This window comes from Electrona antarctica, assembly GCF_951216825.1.
Source record: "Electrona antarctica genome assembly, chromosome: 20".
NCBI lineage: Eukaryota > Metazoa > Chordata > Actinopteri > Myctophiformes > Myctophidae > Electrona > Electrona antarctica.
Window position 1 is genome coordinate 7,327,196 of NC_136801.1, and position 21,273 is coordinate 7,348,468.

Below are 21,273 nucleotides of genomic sequence, written 5' to 3' on the forward strand. Positions count from 1 at the left end.
TGTATAGTTTGGGGAGTTCCAATGAAATACTTTGAGTATTACTGTACTGGGTGAGCCAAAATGGATGAGTGGCTATCTTATGAATGGAGTCAGCTTACGTAGAAAGAACATTGGATCACATTGAGTGAGGAGTGAGCGCACTCAATTCTATTGCATCAGTCCAGAAACATTCAGAGAATGACACAAAAAAAGGCTAAGATCCTAAAAAGTCCTAAAAAGGAGTGATGAGCTATCAAAGAAAACTCCCGGACACAACTTTTCAAATAGTTAATGTAACCGACACCACAGAGGTGGTTAAAGACCTCGGAGTCATTGTGTATAGTGTTCCTCTTGTTGTCATGTCATGTTACTGTGTCCACTCCATCCATCACGTTAGCATACCTGCTAACTTGCTATCCATATAGCTACATATTGCACAAGATATTAATAATTGTTGAAAGTTTATTCCCAAAGTTCGAGCTTGTAGGTCTGCTATTTTGAAAAATCGAAGAACGACTGACATAGAAACATAGCTTTTTCAGAAAACTGTCAGGATGTAGAAGACATTTTTAGAATCTGATCTCAGGTCAAAATGGGTTAATAACCCTTGAGATGAATCATCTCGTTTTCAAGGGTGTCCAAATATTAGACCCTGTCCTGTTTTAAAATAATCTAATGCTGCGACTGTCTCACACCACCCTCACCTCAAAGTTGACGGACAGGTTCCTCTTGAGGGCAATCTCATAGACCAGGCTGATCTCAGACTTGCTTGCGTCCGTGCCCTCCTCTTGTTCCTCCTTCTCCTCGGGGTTCTGAGGAGAGAACATCACAAAACACAGCATAAAAAACACAGCGAAGTATAAAAACGTCAATGTAATTGATAACTTCACTTCAAAAACTCATGCGGGTGGGAATTGAAGGGAAGAGGTATTGCTGGCTCCCCATTCGGATTAGAAGTGCCAGTTTTAACCCATTTTGGCCTGACGTCAAAATAAAAAAAATCTTCGCTCTGAAAGAATATATATACACAAAGATTTGTGCCACATTTTCACGATTTTTCAAAAATAGCAGACCTACAAGCTCGTAGCGCGCCACTCGGTGGCGCGCTATGAGCTTGTAGATCTGCTATTTTTTCAATAGCTAAAGTATAACATAATGCTTAGTTAAAACACCAAAAGGGGTTCCCGCCCAAAACGGGTTAAATCATACCAGAGTGTAACATAGAGGAGATGGAGCACTCTATCCATTTAGCATGGGAAAACACGAAACTCTGAAGACAGCAGCAACGACAACATCAGCCAACAAAGCTGGCCAAATGACGCACCTACGTCTGTGTATCATAAAAAAGAAGAATGGAGAAGAGATAACAAATCGCACACCTCGAGTGTTAGATGCCAACTAACATTCAATAGAGTAACATTTCGGCCAATGTCTACATCTGGGACATAACGTTAAGACCCATATGTAATACATAAAACATCGGTCGATTTAGTTGGCAGTATGTGTGCGATTTATTTCCCCCCCCCTTCTCCCTAGAACTTTGACTACAGACAACTCACCATTCAAAAGAACTGGAGTCTTGTCTTGTTTTGTCAGAACTTATTGCCCAGCGGGCATTAGCAAGATGGCGCCCGAGTGAACTGACTTCTTTTAACCCATTTTGGACTGAGGTCGATAAAAGAAAGGCTTCTAAATCCTATTTTTCTGAAAAACCCATGTTTCTATGTCAGTGGTGGAGCCCGCACACCATAGGTATAAGAAAGACGTTCTTTATTGAAAATTCTGACGTGTAAAGAACGTCTTTCTTATACCTATGGTGTGCGGGCTCCATCCAATACCTACTGAAGTTTCTTTAGCCCAGCACCCAGCCTGTCGATGTGCGTATTCTACGTCCGCTCTATGTCAGTGGTGCTCAACCTTTTTCATGTCAAGGACCCCCAAAATTATCTCTATTGGGCCACGGACCCCCATCTCAAAATATGTAGTTCCAGGGACCCCCCAGAAGCAAACATTTTAGTTAAAAATGTTCGCTCTGAAATATATATTCAAAGATTTGTGCCACATTTTCAAAAATTTTCAAAAATATCAGACCTACAAGCTCGTAGCGCGCCACTCGGTGGCGCGCTACGAGCTTGTAGATCTGCTATTTTCCAATAGCTAATGTATAACAGAATGCTTAAAACACCAAAAGGGGTTCCCGCCCAAAATGGGTTAAAAGAGATTTTGGTGATACTTAGTACTTCAAGAAAATGCTATGATCCGTTATGCTAGCCAAGCATGGAGACAATAGTGACATTGAAAAACACAATCGTGTTCCAAGCATCAAGCTTTAATTCCGGGCAAGGCCTGTGTGAAAGTGTCAAGATGTGAGGAGCCAGCATCAAAAACAGTGAATCGCTACAACAGCAATGCTGCCTGTTAACACTCCACATCATCCAACAACTGGCAGGCCATTTTTCATGTCCACACATTCCTTCAAAACGCATTATCTTTCTCTCACTCCAACAAACACACAATAGAACAGACACACAGACATAAAATGCATTCTAGCACGCGCACGCACGCACGCACGCACGCACGCACGCACGCACGCACGCACGCACGCACGCACGCACGCACGCACGCACGCACGCACGCACGCACGCACGCACGCACGCACGCACACACACAGGATCTTGGCCAGTCTGCTGCAGCGGGGAGCCTGTCTGCTTTCTTGGCTTTGGTCCTGATCTGATATGGGATTGAGAACTCAGTATTCCCTGTGCATGACTGGTGGTCCCATGGGTGTGCACTAAGAGCACATGTTCCCCTGCCTACATACACACATGCAAACAAGTCACATACACAGACAAACACACGCCATCCAATGTCAGAATTAGAGCCAGGCCGATACCAGCTTTTTGGGTCGAACGCCGATACCTATTTTTTTGTAACATTTCTGAAATGTGACACATCATTGTGAGTCGAACAATGGCATAGCGTCGATTCAAATGTTGACTGGCTGCGGAACTCCGGCCGATAAGTGAAATGGGACCATTTAAAACAAAGGCGGCTTGCGTTGCGTTGTTGTGATTTTGGACACATTGGCTACAACAGAAATGTGCATGCACTGTTCCACGGCTGCCAATGTCACTCCGAGGTGCGGTAGAAAGTCTGGTGACGTGAGGTTACTGCAATGTAGGCTATCTTTTGTTGTTTTTCTTGTTTTTTCACCATCGTATTTCTATCCATCTCTCTACTATATTTCACTTGTTTGTCTGTCGCTTTAATTTAGCTATGATCTCTGATCTGAATCTGATCTCCCCCATCCCCTCACGTCAAAACCTCAATGTTCACACACACACACACACACACACACACACACACACACACACACACACACACACACACACACACACACACACACACACACACACACACACACACACACACACACACACACACACACACACACACACACACACACACACACACACACACACACACACACACACACACCCCGAACCGCCTCAAACATGCCGAGTGTGTCTCATATGAGCCTGAGGTGTGCAGTGACGACTGGCCAATCAGAGTGTGTGTCTCATATGAGCCTGAGGTGTGCAGCGAAGACTGGCCAATCAGACGGACCGACGGTTTAATCTCAGGAACCACAGATATCTGTATCGGTCAGCATGCAGGTCTGAGAAACAGACCGACATTCTCAGGGTGTTCGGGAGATCGTATGCATCGGCTTCACTGATTGGACAACCCCCAACCGTCTGCTTCTCGGATTGGCTGAGCACCTGCACGTCACATGCATTTTGTTTCCGCATAGTCGACATAAATGGAACGACTTGCATCGTTCCTCGACACGAGATGGCCCCAAGTAGGCCGGCGTGCTCCGTCCTCGTACTGTGTCATTCACACATTCGGTCAGCATGCAGGTCTGAGAAACAGACCGACATTCTCTGGGTGTTCGGGAGATCGTATGCATCGGCTTCACTGATTGGACAACCCCCAACCGTCTGCTTCTCGGATTGGCTGAGCACCTGCACGTCACATGCATTTTGTTCCGCATAGTCGACATAAATGGAACGACTTGCATCGTTCCTCGACACGAAATGGCCCCAAGTAGGCCGGCGTGCTCCGTCCTCGTACTAACTGTGTCATTCACACATTCTCCTGTAAATGCAGATCAGCTCTCATGTCAGAGTGATTGACAGGAGAGATGATAAGAGGAGCAGAGTTTGTACCGTTATGGTTCAAACATGGACAGAAGAATGGATATAGTTTCTCGGTGAAGGAGCAGCCAGTGAAAGAGTAGAGGTGGACTCTGGTCTCCACATCATAGAAGGAGACCAGACCCTCCTCATAGTCCACAAACACTCCCACTTTCTGGAGCTCCTCTCTCACAGGGAGGAGGACATCATCAGGATCAGAAGAAGCCCAGTCCTCATTTCTATTCCACAACCCTATAGTCCAGCAACCATTGATGGGCCTCTTCCTGTTGATGGACTCTCTGGCCACTCCTATTGTCCAGCCAGTCTTCCCTCCGACCTGGACCTCATAGTAAAACCTTCCTGAGAAACTTTGTTTTCCTAAGACACTGGTATGATTAGAGAATCTCTCTTTGTTGTTTGGCAGATTCTTCTTTACGTTTCCATCATGCACTTGTTTTCCATCGTCAGACAGGATGAGGTATGGATTTGCCGTATCAGGGTCCAGGGTTACATTCACAGAGTATTGCCGCATTCTCCTCATCTCAGAATCACACAGTTTCTCCATCTCTTCGCTGGGTTTGGTTTCTGTCTCTCTCAAGCTACTTACTGCTCCTCACACTGAGTGGAATCAGCCTTTTAAGCCGTCGAGATGCATGGAATCTGACCTCATCAAAATATGACGTCAAGTTCATCCAAATACGGAGTTCCATCCACACAGCTCCAGACTGGACTCCATGAAGTACTCTGGTCTGAAATATGGACACAGTGAGATGCCCTTGTACGTGGGCTTGGGTTTCCGACAATAGGTACATCTCGATCCGACGCGCACGCGGCCGCGCCCACGTCACCGCTTCTGTGTGCTTCACAGAGACGAATCCCAAAGCACATTGTAGTCTTAGCAGCCGGCCATGTTGTTTATCTTTCGACACAAACGATAATATGTTCGAACCCCGACCTCCCCAGTTTCAGGGCGGTCACTCTAACCACAAGGCCACAAACAAGCTATACAAGCTAGAGTATTCAGTTCACGTCGTGAGTCTACAACCGTCAATGTTGTTGTGCGTACAGTGACAGTGAGGCTAGAAAATGGCGACAGGATGTAGCTCGTTCTGAGCAAGTCTCCCTCGTCCTTCCATAGCGCCTTTATCCAAAGCGCTTTACGAAGTGCATTAAATAATTTCACGCAGACATTCTCATAAACAAATCCAATTGCGGAGGAAACCAACCAATCAGGAGCAGTTGGTTCAGTGTGTTGCTCAAAGACACTTCAACACTATTCAGGGGATAAGCTGGCCAGGCTCTTTAACATGCCAGACCCTGGATGCCCAAGATGTAGCCAGACCCCAGCCTCGTTAGGCCACATGTTTTGGACGTGTCCTTCCCTCACTACCTACTGGAAGCAGATATTTGACGTATTCTCTCATATGTGTGGAACAGTGGTGACACCTTCTTTCCACACCGCCATTTTTGGCATAATTCCCCCAAACTGTACACTCACATCTCCACAAGCAAATGCTTTGGCATTCGCATCCCTATTAGCCCGTAGACTAATCTTCCTTAATTGGAAGTCGGATAAGGCACCTTCCTTTCAACAATGGCTAAAAGAAGTTCTATCATTCCTGCCTCTGGAGAAGCTCAGGTATAGAGTGGACAGAGCCCAAAATAACGTTGTCCTGGCTTGGAGTGCCTTTGTGGAGTTTGTTGAGGACTTTTCATTTCAGTGAACTGTAATCCGGACTGTGTCCGACTATGTCCCTGTCTTGACTCTTTTTGATCTATGATTGTCCCACCACTTTGTTTTTTTGTTTTAGCCTAGGGGGGGGGGGGGGGGGGGGGGGGGGGGTTGTATATGTTTGTGTGTTTTGTGTGTTTTCTTGCATACATGTGTATTGTCATGTGAAGAAATTTAAAAATAAAGTTTAAAAAAAAAAAAAAAGACACTTCAACACTAACTCCGAACCTTCCGTCTCCCAAGCAGCCGCTCTACCTACACTGCCACCCCCAGGCATTTATTATTGGTATTACAAAGAAAACAACATTTTAGAGGTTTTAAAGCAAAAAAAGGCCATGACATTTTTGTTTTTTACATTCAATTATAACATTATACAAAAAGTGTTCTGCCAATTATTTGGGGGCCCACAGGTTTGGGAGTTACTGCATTGGGGGGGTTTGAGAGTTCCCTCGACGCCCGTTTGTATGTCAGACAGCAGCGAGCGTCATCTTGATCTCTTCATCATCCCGCCCGCGTCCACCTCTTTGTCTGATATGAAGTATGGCTGGCTGAGGCCGGTCTTCCCCCTCTGGGCTCCATCCATCCTTCCTGGTCTCCACACATTGTGCCATACGATACTACACATGATTCATGCTGTGAGATCGCCAGCGTTTCACACGGAGGGAGACGTCACGTGGTGGTGGGAGACGGGAGTCTGTTCCACCGCGCTGGCCCAGCGCCCAACTCATGTTTGGCTCTAACATGTTTGCTATGCTTGCCTGTGATTTTCTTTCCCCCTCTGAGTGCATGAGTGTGATGCTGTGTGCGTGCATTATCTGTGTGTGTGTGTGTGTGTGTGTGTGTGTGTGTGTGTGTGTGTGTGTGTGTGTGTGTGTGTGTGTCTCTGTCTGTCTGTCTGTCTGTCTGTCTGTGAGAGAAAGAACGAGATCTTTTCCTATTCATAAATTGATAGCCTTTCTAATATGAGGATAGGATTTACCTGATACACCTGATATGTGTAACTTGTTGTTGAACGTTCGTTTCCTGTTGCGTTCATTTTCCCATGTCTTTGTTTGATTGGCTCAGCAGCAGATTTGAAGCGGAAACACACTACAACTTCACGTGTTTCCAAACCAAATCCAAATCTGCTGCAGTCATTCAAACTAGTAAGCGAATGAGAAAAATCACACCCGTGTGAACTGAGTGGTGCAACTCCCCCCCCCCCCCTCCCTCTCTCTCTCTCATTAGCAGGCAACAGTGCGGCACTATCTCTCTCTCTGTTTCTGGCACAACAGCGCCCCTACTGGTACTCATGAGTCACACATGAGTCACACACAAACATAGTCACACACAAACATAGTTTAACACGGACATTGCTGTTCCTTGGAGTGGTTGCACCACTCAAAAATGAACAGAAACAGGAACCAGGTATGCTACCTTCTGGAAACTGGGACTACAGTTATGCACAGAATAGAGCCTAGAGGCTGTATTGTTGGTTGCTTGACTGTGTGTCCAATGCATGCATGCACGTGCGCTGTGCATGCTGCTGTGTGTGTGTGTGGGTGACAAGGCAGACCTTTGACGTCCGTGAGACAGTAGTGACATGGAGGGCTAAGTCAGGCTACAATGCCTCTGCTCTTCAATGGATCTATTGAATGTACATAAACGTAATGTACAAGCCACGGTCAACAACAGTACAATAAAGTACACGCGTGTGTGTGTGTGTGTGTGTGTGTGTGTGTTGCGTGCGCGCGTGCGTGCGTGTGTGCGAGCGTTCACCACAAACAACTACTGTATCTTCCCCACTGTGACACCATCAAAAGCACAAAACAATCTAAATCAGACCTCAGTGCTTCTTCTCTTGAATGGATCCATTGATTGAACCATATGAATCCTGAGGAGACACACCAATGTACATAACCCATTTTGGGCGGGAACCCCTTTTGGTGTTAGCATTACGTTATGCTTTAGCCATTGGAAAAATAGCAGATCTACAAGCTCATAGCGCGCCACCGAGTGGCGCGCTACGAGCTTGTAGGTCTGCTATTTTTGAAAAATCGAAGAACGACTGACATAGAAACATAGCTTTTTCAGAAAACTGTCAGGATGTAGAAGACATTTTTAGAATCTGATCTCAGGTCAAAATGGGATAATGTACAAACCACCAGTAAACAAAGTAACACACACGACGTGGTCGGTCTGTCTCAGTGGCGTAAATGGACCCGTTGTCCACGCGGAGCTTGACCATTTCTTCTTCTCCCCCCACCCCCCTATAGAGCGTCGCAGTCCCGCCCCCTACCATGGACCAGGAAATGAATCCCAATGCATTTTTACAAAGAAGAAAAACAACAAAAAAAGTGTTGTAACCTGCCGTTTTTTTTCTTCTTTCTAATTATTTGTTCGGCCCAAAAAATTGTGTTTGTTGTCATGATTTGTCACGACTCGAGTTGGCTTTGTCCGCGGCGTAAACATCTTTAAATAAATACTTTCTGAAATGTGTATGAGGAAAATGAACGGAGAATCATTTCCTGGGCCATGGTAGGGGGCGGGACTGCGAAGCTCTATAATGACATGCCCAAAACAGGGACACCAGGTTGAAAGTTAAAAGCCTCCACATATAAAAAGGAAAACACTGAGGTAGTGGCACTAAGGTAGGACGTTCCACACATTGACTCATAATGACCTAAATACTCACTGGTTACATCTATAGCCATGGGCTAATGACTGCAATGTGAACACAGCCTTTTCTAGATCAAAGTAGGGGTGTGGTAACCTTAAAGATGGAGTGCCACAATTTTGGTATTTTGCCAGTTTTTCGTGTGTTTATGAGGTGACAGTACTTCATTAGACACCCTGGAGTCGTTTTTATGTAAGTAAGTAGCCGAGCTATGAGGCCCATAGGGCAGGAGCCTATCTCCTGTTTCTGTAGTGTGAGGCAGCTTGATGTACAAGTACACCTCCTGGACATGACGCTAGTATGTCGCAGGGACTTACCCCCAATCCAACCCTTGATGCTGAGTGTCAAGCAGGGAGGCACTGGGTCCCATTTTTTAGAGTCTTTGGTATGACCTCCCAGTCTCAGGGCGGACACTCTAACCACAAGGCCACTGTGCAATGGTGTAATAACTTTGTATTTAGGGTTTCTTCCTGGAGGCTGAACCCTTGACAGTCAAACGGGCCAATGAAATAAACACGGATAGTGTGACGTATAAATATTGCACGCAACAACGCACCTCCTCCTCATCATTTTTTTTAAATACGACAACCTGTGTGACAGACAGCAGACAAACAGTCATTTGATTTTGACACATTACCAGCTGATAGCAGGTAATGTAACGCCTGCGGTTCCGTAGGATTCGCCAGAAAGCAGCAGCACCTCGGGTGAACATAATGTAATATACTGTAGCTTACGTTTCCATTTCCAAGCAAGTGGATGTATATAGGCTATATGGAAATTAAACATAGCCTAGTTTAATGGGAATGTCAGGTTGAAGGAATACACACACATTGTAGTAAAATGTGTGCAGTGATGCTAAATGAATATCATTGTCTTGCAAGCAGCCAAGCAATTATACCATTTGCAACTAATCCCTATTTTATAATTCCTATTTAGGAATTACCTGTCTGTCCAGAGCTGTGTTGCTGTACAGTAGGTACAGACAATTACCTGTCTGTCCAGAGCTGTGTTGCTGTACAGTAGGTACAGACAATTACCTGTCTGTCCAGAGCTGTGTTGCTGTACAGTAGGTACAGACAATTACCTGTCTGTCCAGAGCTGTGTTGCTGTACAGTAGGTACAGACAATTACGGTTGTTGTTTTTGGCAGCAAATTTTGATTTTAGTTTTAGTCACATTTTAGTCACCTGGAATGTTTTAGTGTTAGTCTAGTTTTAGTCACTAAATATCATAACATTTTAGTCGACTAAAATCTACAGTTGATTTAGTCGACTAAAATTAATTTTGGTGGGCCTTGTTGCTTGTCGTAATGACTGTTTTTACACTTGCTGAAAATTTCCGATCTACAAGCTCACAACGCGTCGCGTTGTGAGCTTGTAGATTGGCAATTTTCAGCATGCAACCAAGTGTAAAATAACTTATAGGCCCTACTGGATCTCTTGTCCACTAGTCCCTAACATTTTAGTCTAGTTTTTTTTTAATTCCCCAATAAAACAGTTGGATTGGCTACGGCCACCCCCATTACAGATGATGGCCCCCCACCAATGAAGAGGGCATTACCTCCTTGTCCTTCATCTGAAACAGAATCTGGTGCAAACATATATGGCTGAATCTCACCAATATGCCATCCCTCTGCCATTGGTAAACAATTGGGCAGAGCCATGGGCAGTCCTTTTGTAAGGAGGGGGAGGGACTAGGACAAGTGGGTGGTCTTAAAGGAGGAGGCGGAGGGACTGGATTAGGTGGGTGGTGCTAAGGTTAAACTCACGCATACCTAATGAACTGGTGGGTGTGTCCACATAAAACCATCATTTTAACAAATACCGTACACTTTTTTGAGAAAATTACACCTCCAAGACCTGATGATCATGTTTAAGGGTGGAAAAAAATCACGGCACTCCAACTTTAAGTAAATGAATTAGAGATTTGGGCCAAATATTATAATTTCAAAAAAGTAAAGTGGCAAGTTGTGTGGCAGTTACTTTATTGTTATTATTACAGCTTTCCTCATCATCCCCCTTTTTACGGTATAAGCTATTATGCTCACTGTACTGATCACGTCTCAAGGGTTCAAACAATTACTCTGGTCATGCACAATTTCCCTCAAGACTTGAGCACAATTGGTTTGTCTTATAGACTTATTATATGGTTCAAGAACAGGAAAGGAAGCAAGCATAGGGATAATTGGGATAAAGAATGTTGAACCAGTGCTAACAGTAAAAAATAAATATTTGAACGGAGAAACTACCGTTAAATACATTTGAAAAATCACACCCGTGTGAACTGAGTGGTGTAAGGTATTATATAGCCTGATCAGCTCTGACGTAATGAAATCAGCTCTGACGTAATGACATCACACCCGGATGAACTGGGTGAACATAGCAACCATGCTCATTTTTTGAGCAAAGACAGACTAAATAATGAAATCACACCCGGATGAACAGGGTGAACATAGCAACCATGCTCATTTTTTGAGCACAGACAGACTAAATAATGAAATCACACCCGGATGAACTGGGTGACCGTAGCAACCATGCTCATTTTTTGAGCACAGACAGACTAAATAATGAAATCACACCCGGATGAACAGGGTGAACATAGCAACCATGCTCATTTTTTGAGCACAGACAGACTAAATAATGAAATCACACCCGGATGAACATAGCAACCATGCTCATTTTTTCTGCACTAACAAAGCCAGTTGTAGGAGTGGTTTACACCACTCAAAAACTACTGCTACCTCTCTGTACTTTTAAATACACTTGACATTTGTTGCTATAGCTATATTTACAGATATTGCCATTTTATTATGTTGGTTTTCTTTCATGTTTGCTTTGGCAACGTAATGCCAGTGAAGCCCCATTGAATTGAATGTACTTGTAATCAATCAAGCCCAGTGCCTTGATGGAGTGTAATCCTCACGTGTGGTGGGTTACATGATGTTCCTCAGGTTGTATGAATGCGTACACACACACACACACACACACACACACACACACACACACACACACACACACACACACACACACACACACACACACACACACACACACACACACACACACACACACACACACACACACACACACACACACACACACACACACACACACACACACACACACACACACACACACACACACACACACTCTCATTAGAAGAACAGAGATATTTACCTGTGGCCTTCTGCGAACGAAACAAAGCAGTGCCATGAAAGCCCATATATTCAAAGGAACATGATTAGCCTGAGGGTGTTCTCACACACGCGCAAGTGTGTGAGCGCGTACACAAAGACAAACACACACACACACACAGTCACACACTGTAGACACAATGCGCCTCAATTTGTAAAGCAAGCCTCGGAAGCAGCATCTAACAAAGAGCTCATTTATGGACGCGACGCCACAAGACAGCAAGCAAGGCGAGCCGAGAGGAGCCAAAGCGTTTTGAATAACCAGCCGTCATGCCAGACTCTGAGGATATGGGGTAATTTGATTTCCGGTGGAGGATGATAACAACAGTTAACCCATTTTGGACTGATGTTGATTAAAAAAGGCTTCTAAATCCTGAAAAACCCATGTTTCTATGTCAGTTGTGCTCAACCTTTTTCATGTCAAGGACCCCCAGAATTATCCCTATTGGGCCACGGACCCCCATCTCAAAATATGTTGTTCCAGGGACCCCCCAGAAGCAAATATTTGAGTTAAAAATGTTCGCTCTGAAATATATATTCAAAGATTTGCAGCACATTTTCACAACTTTTCAAAAATAGCAGACCTACAAGCTCGTAGCGCGCCACTCGGTGGCACGCTATGAGCTTGTAGATCTGCTATTTTTCAACAGCTAAAGCATAACATAATGCTTTAAAACACCAAAAGGGGTTCCCGCCCAAAATGGGTTAACAGCGATGCCTGTGACGGGGGGGCTTTGGAACAAACGGGTACGGTGTTATTGGGCAGTAGACGGAAAAAAAATACCTACAATGGAAGGAGGAAGAGATTCTAAACCTGAACCAGGTGCAGGTTAAAAAACTAAAGGAGATTGTCCGGGAATTGACAGAGGCTTGAATTATACATTAGAGTAATTGGGCCTGTGGTGGATTTAGATTAAATCTGGTGAGAGCTGATGAAACATTCCCGCAATTAAAATAATAAAAAGACCACAGTATCACACTGCTAAGCAGCATCTTTCCTGTGGAAAGTAATAAGGCTTCGGAAAAAAATCTATGGTTCTAATCCCTTGACTTTTCATCAGTTGTGGAAGGCTTCTGTAATCGTTAGCATGGTGAAGTGTTGCCTCTCAGGGACCACGCAAGTCGGGAACACGTCAATGAGAAACGACGCTAATTGGGAATGCATGTCGTACATGTTTACCTCCTCCATTCCTGTTTTGACTATATAGTTGTGTATATTCGTACGTCTCTAAGGGCAGTATTATGCGTGTCTTAAGTACCAGGTCTCATTACTTAACTTAAGACCTGGAGGCGTGATCAATTCCATTTGGCTATTCTGAGTGGCCAAACAGGATTGACCACGCCTCCAGGTCTTAAGTTAAGTCATAAGACCTGGTACTTAAGACACGCATAATACTGCCCTAAATTTTTTATGAATTGAAAATGGTGGACCCTATTGTAAACAAGTGTAATGCTTTATGGTGTCGTCCACTCACAGTTAACAGTTTTTGTTTTTGTATCGAGTTGTGCTTGAAATGTACTGTAATTCTGCAAACTGTTAATACATCAATCAATCGATTCCAAGAAAGACAGGTTTTGTAATACTAGACCTATAAGGCCTACTCGGGGACCATACAAGTTGGGAATGCATGCCCCAACCAGTTATGCAATACCTGGGTAAAAAAACAACATAAAACAAGTAATGGATGGAGATCGAGAGAGCCAGGGTGGGCAGATAGGGGGGAGGGGGGGGATCGACCCCCTCAGTTTCATGAGTAGGGGGGATTATCCCCTCCAAAAAAAAGCCATGTACCGTGGCTGCATGTGTTTTGCCGTGAAATCCGCTAAAAAACGTGGAAAATCTTCGTAATTATGTGCAAAAGTGGGGGGGGGATATCCCCTCCTCCTCATGATTTTTTTTTTATAGCCCCCAAGTATGTCCCCCCCAGTTATAAAATGCTATCTGCGCCCCTGGAGAGAGCTCTATAGAGCGTTGTTAGAGGTGTGTGTGTGTGTGTGTGTGTGTGTGTGTGTGTGTGTGTGTGTGTGTGTGTGTGTGTGTGTGTGTGTGTGTGTGTGTGTGTGTGTGTGTGTGTGTGTGTGCGTGCGTGCGTGCGTGCGTGCGTGCGTGCGTGCGTGCGTGCGTGCGTGCGTGCGTGCGTGCGTGCGTGCGTGCGTGCGTGCGTGCGCGTGCTGTGTCTCTCTGAGTGTTTTACCGGTGGTGGTCGTTCTGGGATGGGTTCATTGCGGAGGGCCTGCAGGGCCTTCATGGCAGCGTTGTGTCGCGCCGCCTGGCGGGTCCGTCCCTCGCCAATAAACTCATGAGTCCCCACAGACAGCTGCACATAGAAGATCTTAGGAACAGGGTAATGGTACCTGGGTTGGACAAGAGCCAGACGTGGAGGGGAGGGAGGGAGGGGAGAGTAGGACGGGTGGAAAGGAGGGAGTGAGAGAAGGAGTGGGAGGGAGAGACAGAGAGAGAGAAAGAGAAAAATAATAGGAGAAGAGGGAAGGGAGACGTGGGAGAAAAACAAAAACGAAACAAACAGGACTTTAGTTTACAGGAGGATTGTCAAAGCAGTACGAACTATAAGACAGTTTGACAGCCATTCTCAGATTCCAGAGTTACTTAACCCATGTTGGGCGGGAACCCCTTTTGGTGTTAGTATTATGTTATGCTTTAGCTATTGAAAAATAGCAGATCTACAAGCTCATAGCGCGCCACGCGCGCTACGAGCTTGTAGGTCTGCTATTTTTGAAAAATCGAAGAACGACTGACATAGAAACATAGCTTTTTCAGAAAACTGTCAGGATGTAGAAGACATTTTTAGAATCTGATCTCAGGTCAAAATGGGTAAAAATGTCATAATACTATAGGTCTGTGCCGTTCTGCTGGGATGGACAGAAGTCCTGTGTAAAGTTGCTGCAAAACAACACGGCCCCCGATAACAACACATGATGAATGTAATGCGCCCAACCATGAGGAAAGAAAAGAAAAACAGAACATGCAGGCTGGGGTTGTTGTTCCTTCCAGTATTTCCTACAGTTCAAATCCTACAAGCGCAGATTTATCACCGGCTTATTGTGGCAAAGGAAAAGAGATTCTGACTCGTGTGTGTGTGTGTGTGTGTGTGTGTGTGTGTGTGTGTGTGTGTGTGTGTGTGTGTGTGTGTGTGTGTGTACTTGAGTTACTACAAGTTATTAATGTTCACACGGGTCCCGAATTAAAAGCCGGCCACTTCATCAGGGTCAATTACTTCACAATGGCTTCTTGGCCAGCCGTTTGACTGATGGCTCCCCATTGGTTCTCTGAGACAGAACAGGGAACAAAGCGCGGGGACATATATCCTCTCCTCTTTCTTCTTGCTCTGGACATAGATTCTGCTCTCTTTCTCTGTGCCCTGACAGAGCGGGACCAAGCTGTCACCAACTGGTTCACTGGGCAGATTTAGGGGTCTGAAAGTCTGCATGTGACCCACCCCTCCCTCCCTCCTCTCCTAGGCCAGGGAGGGAATTGGGCTATCGCAATTTAGGAGAAAGAGAAAGAGCTGTTTTTGTAAATATAAGTGACCCCGTCCTCATTCCATCTTTGTCGATATATATAAATATATATTTTTTTTACATTCACACACATTCAAATTCACATGCAGTTATACCATAATATGGGAGATGGAGCAGCAGAACAGAAACAATGCTAGAGGTGCTCTCTGAGATGGCTAGTGTTTTTTACGTTTGGTCAAGGCATGTTGCCTTTTAACCCATTTTGACCTGAGATCAAATTCTATAAATGTCTTCTAAATCCTGACAGTTTTCTTAAAAAGCTATGTTCCTATGTCAGTCGTTCTTCGATTTTTCAAAAATGGCAGACCTACAAGCTCGTAGCGCGCCACTCGGTGGCGCGCTATGAGCTTGTAGATCTGCTATTTTTCAATAGCTAAAGCATAACATAATGCTAACACCAAAAGGGGTTCCCGCCCAACATGGCTTAATGAGAGGATGAAAATCGATAGTCAGCACCATGTGGCAGAGAGGCTCGTTTCTCCTCCATGCTGGGGGGAAAATTAAAACAAGCTTCACAGAGGCCGCAGCTATCTCTTTCTCCGGCTATAAACACCGCAGCTATTCATTTGCAGCCATCCCTAGAACCTCATATTTGGCACGGGGGCTGCGGTGGTGGCAGCAATATGGGATTTGATAGCAGATTGAGTGCATGTGGGGATGTTGGATTCAGCGTACAGGCACACAAGCCACCGGGAGGGAATAATGAATAATGTTATGCAGCTGAATGTTGTGAGAAGGGGAGGGCAAAAAAAAAACTATTCCTGCTCAAAGTAATCAAATCACAGTAATTTCGCCATGACTGCAGAAATAGCGGTGATGATAACATAAAATAAATCAGATCCACAGTGAGTTGCTAAATATACACAAAGGTCTGGTCCCTATCAGAATGTCATGTTTACTAAAGCTCTCTACCAGATTGGTTTATAAAGGTGGATTTCATTTCATTACAGCAGACCTCAACTGACCCAAATATATATTTACACATGGGAAGAGGGTGGTAAGTAATTAAGTAATTAAACATGCTTGGTGGCATTTCAATCTTAACCCATTTTGGGCGGGAACCCCTTTTGCCATTGAAAAATAGCAGATCTACAAGCTCATAGCGCACCACTGAGTGGCGCGCTACGAGCTTGTAGGTCTGCTATTTATTTTAATCGAAGAACGACTGACATAGAAACATAGCTTTTTCAGAAAACTGTCAGGATGTAGAAGACATTTTTAGAATCTGATCTCAGGTCAAAATGGGTTAAATAAATGCTTCATGAGTGACAGACAATAATTATGCAGAATTCTCCCCTGGGTGGGTTGTAAGTTGTCAGTGAAAGCAGGGAGCTCTAGAGGGGGACAGGCTCAATTCATAGATACCATTGAAGTTTGACAGCAAAAGGTACCTTTCATTGGCCAGGGTTCCAGCCTGCTTTTTGCTGCGTTCTGTGAATGTGTTGTGTCACTCGCTAACTCAGTCTGGAAAGGGTCCTATCTCCAAGGTATAGGCACTCTATAGGCAGGACATGTAAACGGGTGAAATCGAACCCGTGGCTTCCGATTGGTCTGTGGTGCGGGTTGGGAAAAAAACACCAGTTTGACGTCGTATCAATGTGCACTGGGCAGCTACTGCTGTTGCCCTGCAACGTCCCCTTATCATTCACTTAACCCATTTTGGGCGGCCGGGAACCCCTTTTGGTGTTTTAACTAAGCATTATGTTATACTTTAGCTATTGAAAAATAGCAGATCTACAAGCTCATAGCGCGCCACCGAGTGGCGCGCTACGAGCTTGTAGGTCTGCTATTTTTTTTAAATCGTGAAAATGTGGGACAAATCTTTGAACATATATTTCAGAGCGAACATTTTTAACTAAAATATTGGTTTCTGGGGGGTCCCTGGAACTACATATTTGGAGATGGGGGTCCAGGCCCAATAGAGATCATTCTGGGGGTCCTTGACATGAAAAAGGTTGAGCACCACTGACATAGAAATATGGGTTTTTCAGAAAAAGAAGCCTTTTTTGAGTGAATCAAGCTAGTGTTTAGTTTTTACCGTAGGTTTTACTCTCGAGTCTCGAACTGGCGCTATTCTTTTCAGTGAGAGAAGCCTGAGAAAAGCATGGACAGACTCAGAGGGGGCGCTGGCTGATGACGTATCAGCAACAACGTGGCTATGCAACAGGTGACGTTATGAAATACGAGTAAAACAGCCTGCTGGCCAGACGAGTGACAAAACACGGAAAGCAGAGAAGCCGGCTGGAAGCCAGGCTAACCTTTCATGTACCACAACATGACAACTCAATGTTGCAGTTGTGACATTTTGGGGGAGTTACGGTTAGGGTTAGGGTAAGGGTTTGGGTTTATGGTTCATTTTAGGCAAGGTTTTAAGTGTAGGGTTTTAGGTGGGCAACAGCTTTGGGCACGAGAGCACCATTTTCCAACGCTGGTGAGCTCTATCCAGTTCCAAGTGGAAACCACCATTGTTTTAATGCAACATAGAATAAATCACCAATTTAAATCATGATAAATCCTAAACAAAGAATGAAAGAATGAGTCAATTTAATATAATTCAAGCTTTCCTCAAATTATTTCTTGTATTCTGGTGAGTACACACGATAGCCTCAGGAGGCTGCAGTGGTGGCTTTTGAATGACTGATTGATTGAACACATTTGAAAACAGTACAAGGGTACAGTAACAATTAGGCATGTAACGATTCACTCAACTCACGATACGATTCGTATCACGATATGAGGTTCACGATACGATTCTTCACGATATTAAAAGATATATATATTTTAAAGATTTTCTTTTAAAATTTTATATAATTTATCTTCCCCCCTGAGATTTTTTATTTAACTACATTGCAAAAAAGTAGCATTACTTTTGACAGTGCAGAAACATAATTGCCTTCCTTGATGAGTATCAACGACCATCATCACCTGGGCACAGTCACAGACACACACAGCTCCCCTCTACAGTGCTCTACTACTGAAAGTGACATAATTTCTCTCCAAAAGCACTTGAATATGATGGAATATGACTAAAGCTCACATTTCACATCACACACTAGCCCCCATAAAAAATATATATATATATATATTTTTTTTTGAAAATCGATTTTTTAATTTCAATGAATCGATTCATATGTCGGGATTAATATCGATATACGATATATCGTTACATGCCTAGTAACAATACTATGATAAAAAGGATAACACAAAAATCCCTGGGGGTCTTGTTTCCATTGTGGTCCGCAACTCTGCATTGACGTTACCAACCAATTTGGTAGAAACGGCCTGCTGTGTTCTCATTGAGATTTGACTCGTTTCACCTTTGTTTTCCTAGAGTTCACAGCTGGAAAAATCTGATGATGATTTTGTGGTTTGTCAGAAAGTGTCGTTCCAGGTTCCAAGTCCCGTTTTTATCACCATCGCTGCACAATTACAGATGAGACCAATATATTTTCCATTTGACATGTCAAAAAAATAATTATTTTCTCATTCTGCAAGAGAAAATCGTCTTTTGTCTCTTGGCGTCTCTTCCGAAACTCATTTTCATTATTGTTGTCTCATCTTGTCTCGTTAGCTTTGATTTAAAAGTAGCCTAGTATTAAACAAGTTACGCACATATTCAGACATGGTCATTCAGAATATTAATTTGGGCTGTGCCAACTCCACCATATATGATTTGTAGGGGTTCACAGTTCACACACAACCAGCAAACCTGAGTATGACTGGATGGCAGACATGAGTGGTTGTATTTGTCTGGGTTTTCAAAATGCTCTGAGATCAAATTGAAAGCCTCTCAAGATCGTAAAGCTCTGCAACCTTGGTGTAGGATTAACCTATTTTGGACGGGAACCAGTTTTGGTGTTTTAACTAAGCATTATGTTATACTTTAGCTATTGAAAAATAGCAGATCTACAAGCTCATAGCTTGTAGGTCTGCTATTTTTGAAAAATCGTGAAAATGTGGCACAAATCTTTGAATATGGTATATATTCTTTCAGAAGAATTTATTTCTAAATGGCTTAAGGTAGGCAAGGTTTGGGTTAAGGTCAGGATAAGGTTTCCAAAGTGGGGTAATGCCAATATGGTATGATAAATGATCCTGTGGGTTGTCATTGATTAACACTCCCAACGCGGATCGCGTATCAATACGTTATCAATTAATCAAACGTCGGGTGCGGATCACGTATCAATACGTTTCAATCACTTTTTTATAGCATACTTTCATTCATCTTTTTACCCACCCGGACAATGAAGAACCATCGCCCTATCATTGTTGCTTAGTCCCGCTCACGTGATCAGAAAAAAAAACCAAAAAACCCCCCCCCCCCCTCCCATCCTGAAAACAGGAGGGCGGGCCGCTTTACGTGTAGAAGCCACTAAGCCAGTCTAAAATGGACGCGCCCATGGAATGATCCAGTCGGTGTATGAAAAGAATCAAATTTAACCTAACCTCGCCTCACCAGGCTTTCCTCCAGCTATTGGCTTTCACACAACACTATACTACTCGATTCCCCCCTCCCCTCCTGTTTCTCCTGCAGGAGGAGCCTGCGAGATGGGGGCTCTGTCCTGGCTGGCTCTGTCTCTCGGAAAGACACGACAAGACAGTGTGCCGTTGGTGGATCACGTATCGCCATGCAGAACCGTCATAATCGGAGATCGCTCGGACGTGTGATTGTAACGCTTTTTTATTCATTATAATTGTAGTGATAAGACCGCAATGAACGCATCGGGGACGTAATCGACCCGGGTGTAATGTATAACGAACTTTTCCGCGTCCTAAACCGTGGTGTTGTGATCCGTTGTCGTTGACATCACAGCCGGGGGAATCTTTTTTTTTCCTCCATCGCCTCCAACCTGCATGCCCAGGCATGTTCTCTTGTTAGTAAATATACTTCACTAGCTTGAAAAACAAAATCAGCTGATGATGACAACGCGTCTCACCGTTGTACTATAGTTCTGAACCGAACGGTGAAATGGGACTTTTTATAGCCGTACGGATCAAGACTTTTGCTGCCCAATGTGCCCATGACCCCCCCCCCCCCCAATGTTACTGCGATCAAAACAATGAAAGCAGTGAGATAGATTAGGCCTTGGCGGCAATCATCATCAAAAAGAAAGCATAGTTATGAAGGTTTATAGTCAGACATTGACAGGCAGATATAACAATAAACACAATAAATATGCTATACATCCTATACATCGAATGAAAGCCCTGAATGTGTACTTTTACGAGGAAAATAGTAAACATTGATCCCATGTACAGTTTGTCATAAATTGGATACTGGGTGGATGCACATTGCGCCCACCAGATATAACTGCAGAGAAGACATGGACCTGAACTCAATATTCACAAAATAAGGCCTATAGCGACATATAAATACTATATACCGTATGAAACAGAAGACTCTCTGCTTTCATAAGAAAAAAACTTCTACTGTAGTAATAATAAAAATCACACCCATGTGAAGTGAGTGGTGCAATATGGGACAGAGTTGCACCGCTCACTTCACAGGGGTGTGATTTTTATTATTACTACAGTAGAAGTTTTTTTCTTATGAAAGCAGAGAGTCTTCTGTTTCATACGGTATATAGTATTTATATGTCGCTATAGGCCTTATTTTGTGAATATTGAGGAGTTCACGTCCATGTCTTCTCTGAAGTTATCTGGTGGGCACAAGCTGCATTCAATAACCAATTACTGTCTAACTGTAGATGGGATCAATGTTTACTGTTTTCCTCGTAAAAGTACACATTCAGGGCTTTCATTCGGTGTATAGGATGTATAGGATATTTATTGGGTTCAATTTTATATCTGCCTGTCAATGTCTCTGACTTTAAACCATCCATAACTCTGCTCGCTGTTCAAGATAACCACTTCCAGGCAAATGCAGGTGTTGCAAAAAGGTCAATATCTCCAGAATGGAACATGGTAAAATCAAAATGTATTTTTTTAATTGAAGTGGACAAGTTCAGCTTTCT

General features: G+C 43.9%; 1 protein-coding gene across 1 annotated transcript in view; it reads right to left on the reverse strand.

Annotated features, from left to right (window-relative positions):
• stau2 (staufen double-stranded RNA binding protein 2) overlaps positions 1–21,273 on the reverse strand; it is a 149,518-nt gene that overhangs the window by 96,177 nt on the left and 32,068 nt on the right. Inside the window, exons 6-7 of the mRNA XM_079489301.1 lie at positions 13,954–14,113; positions 684–791 (exon numbers count right to left, since the gene is read on the reverse strand). Of these exons, the coding sequence (XP_079345427.1) occupies positions 684–791; positions 13,954–14,113 (268 nt within the window). The remainder of the gene's footprint in view (positions 1–683; positions 792–13,953; positions 14,114–21,273) is intronic.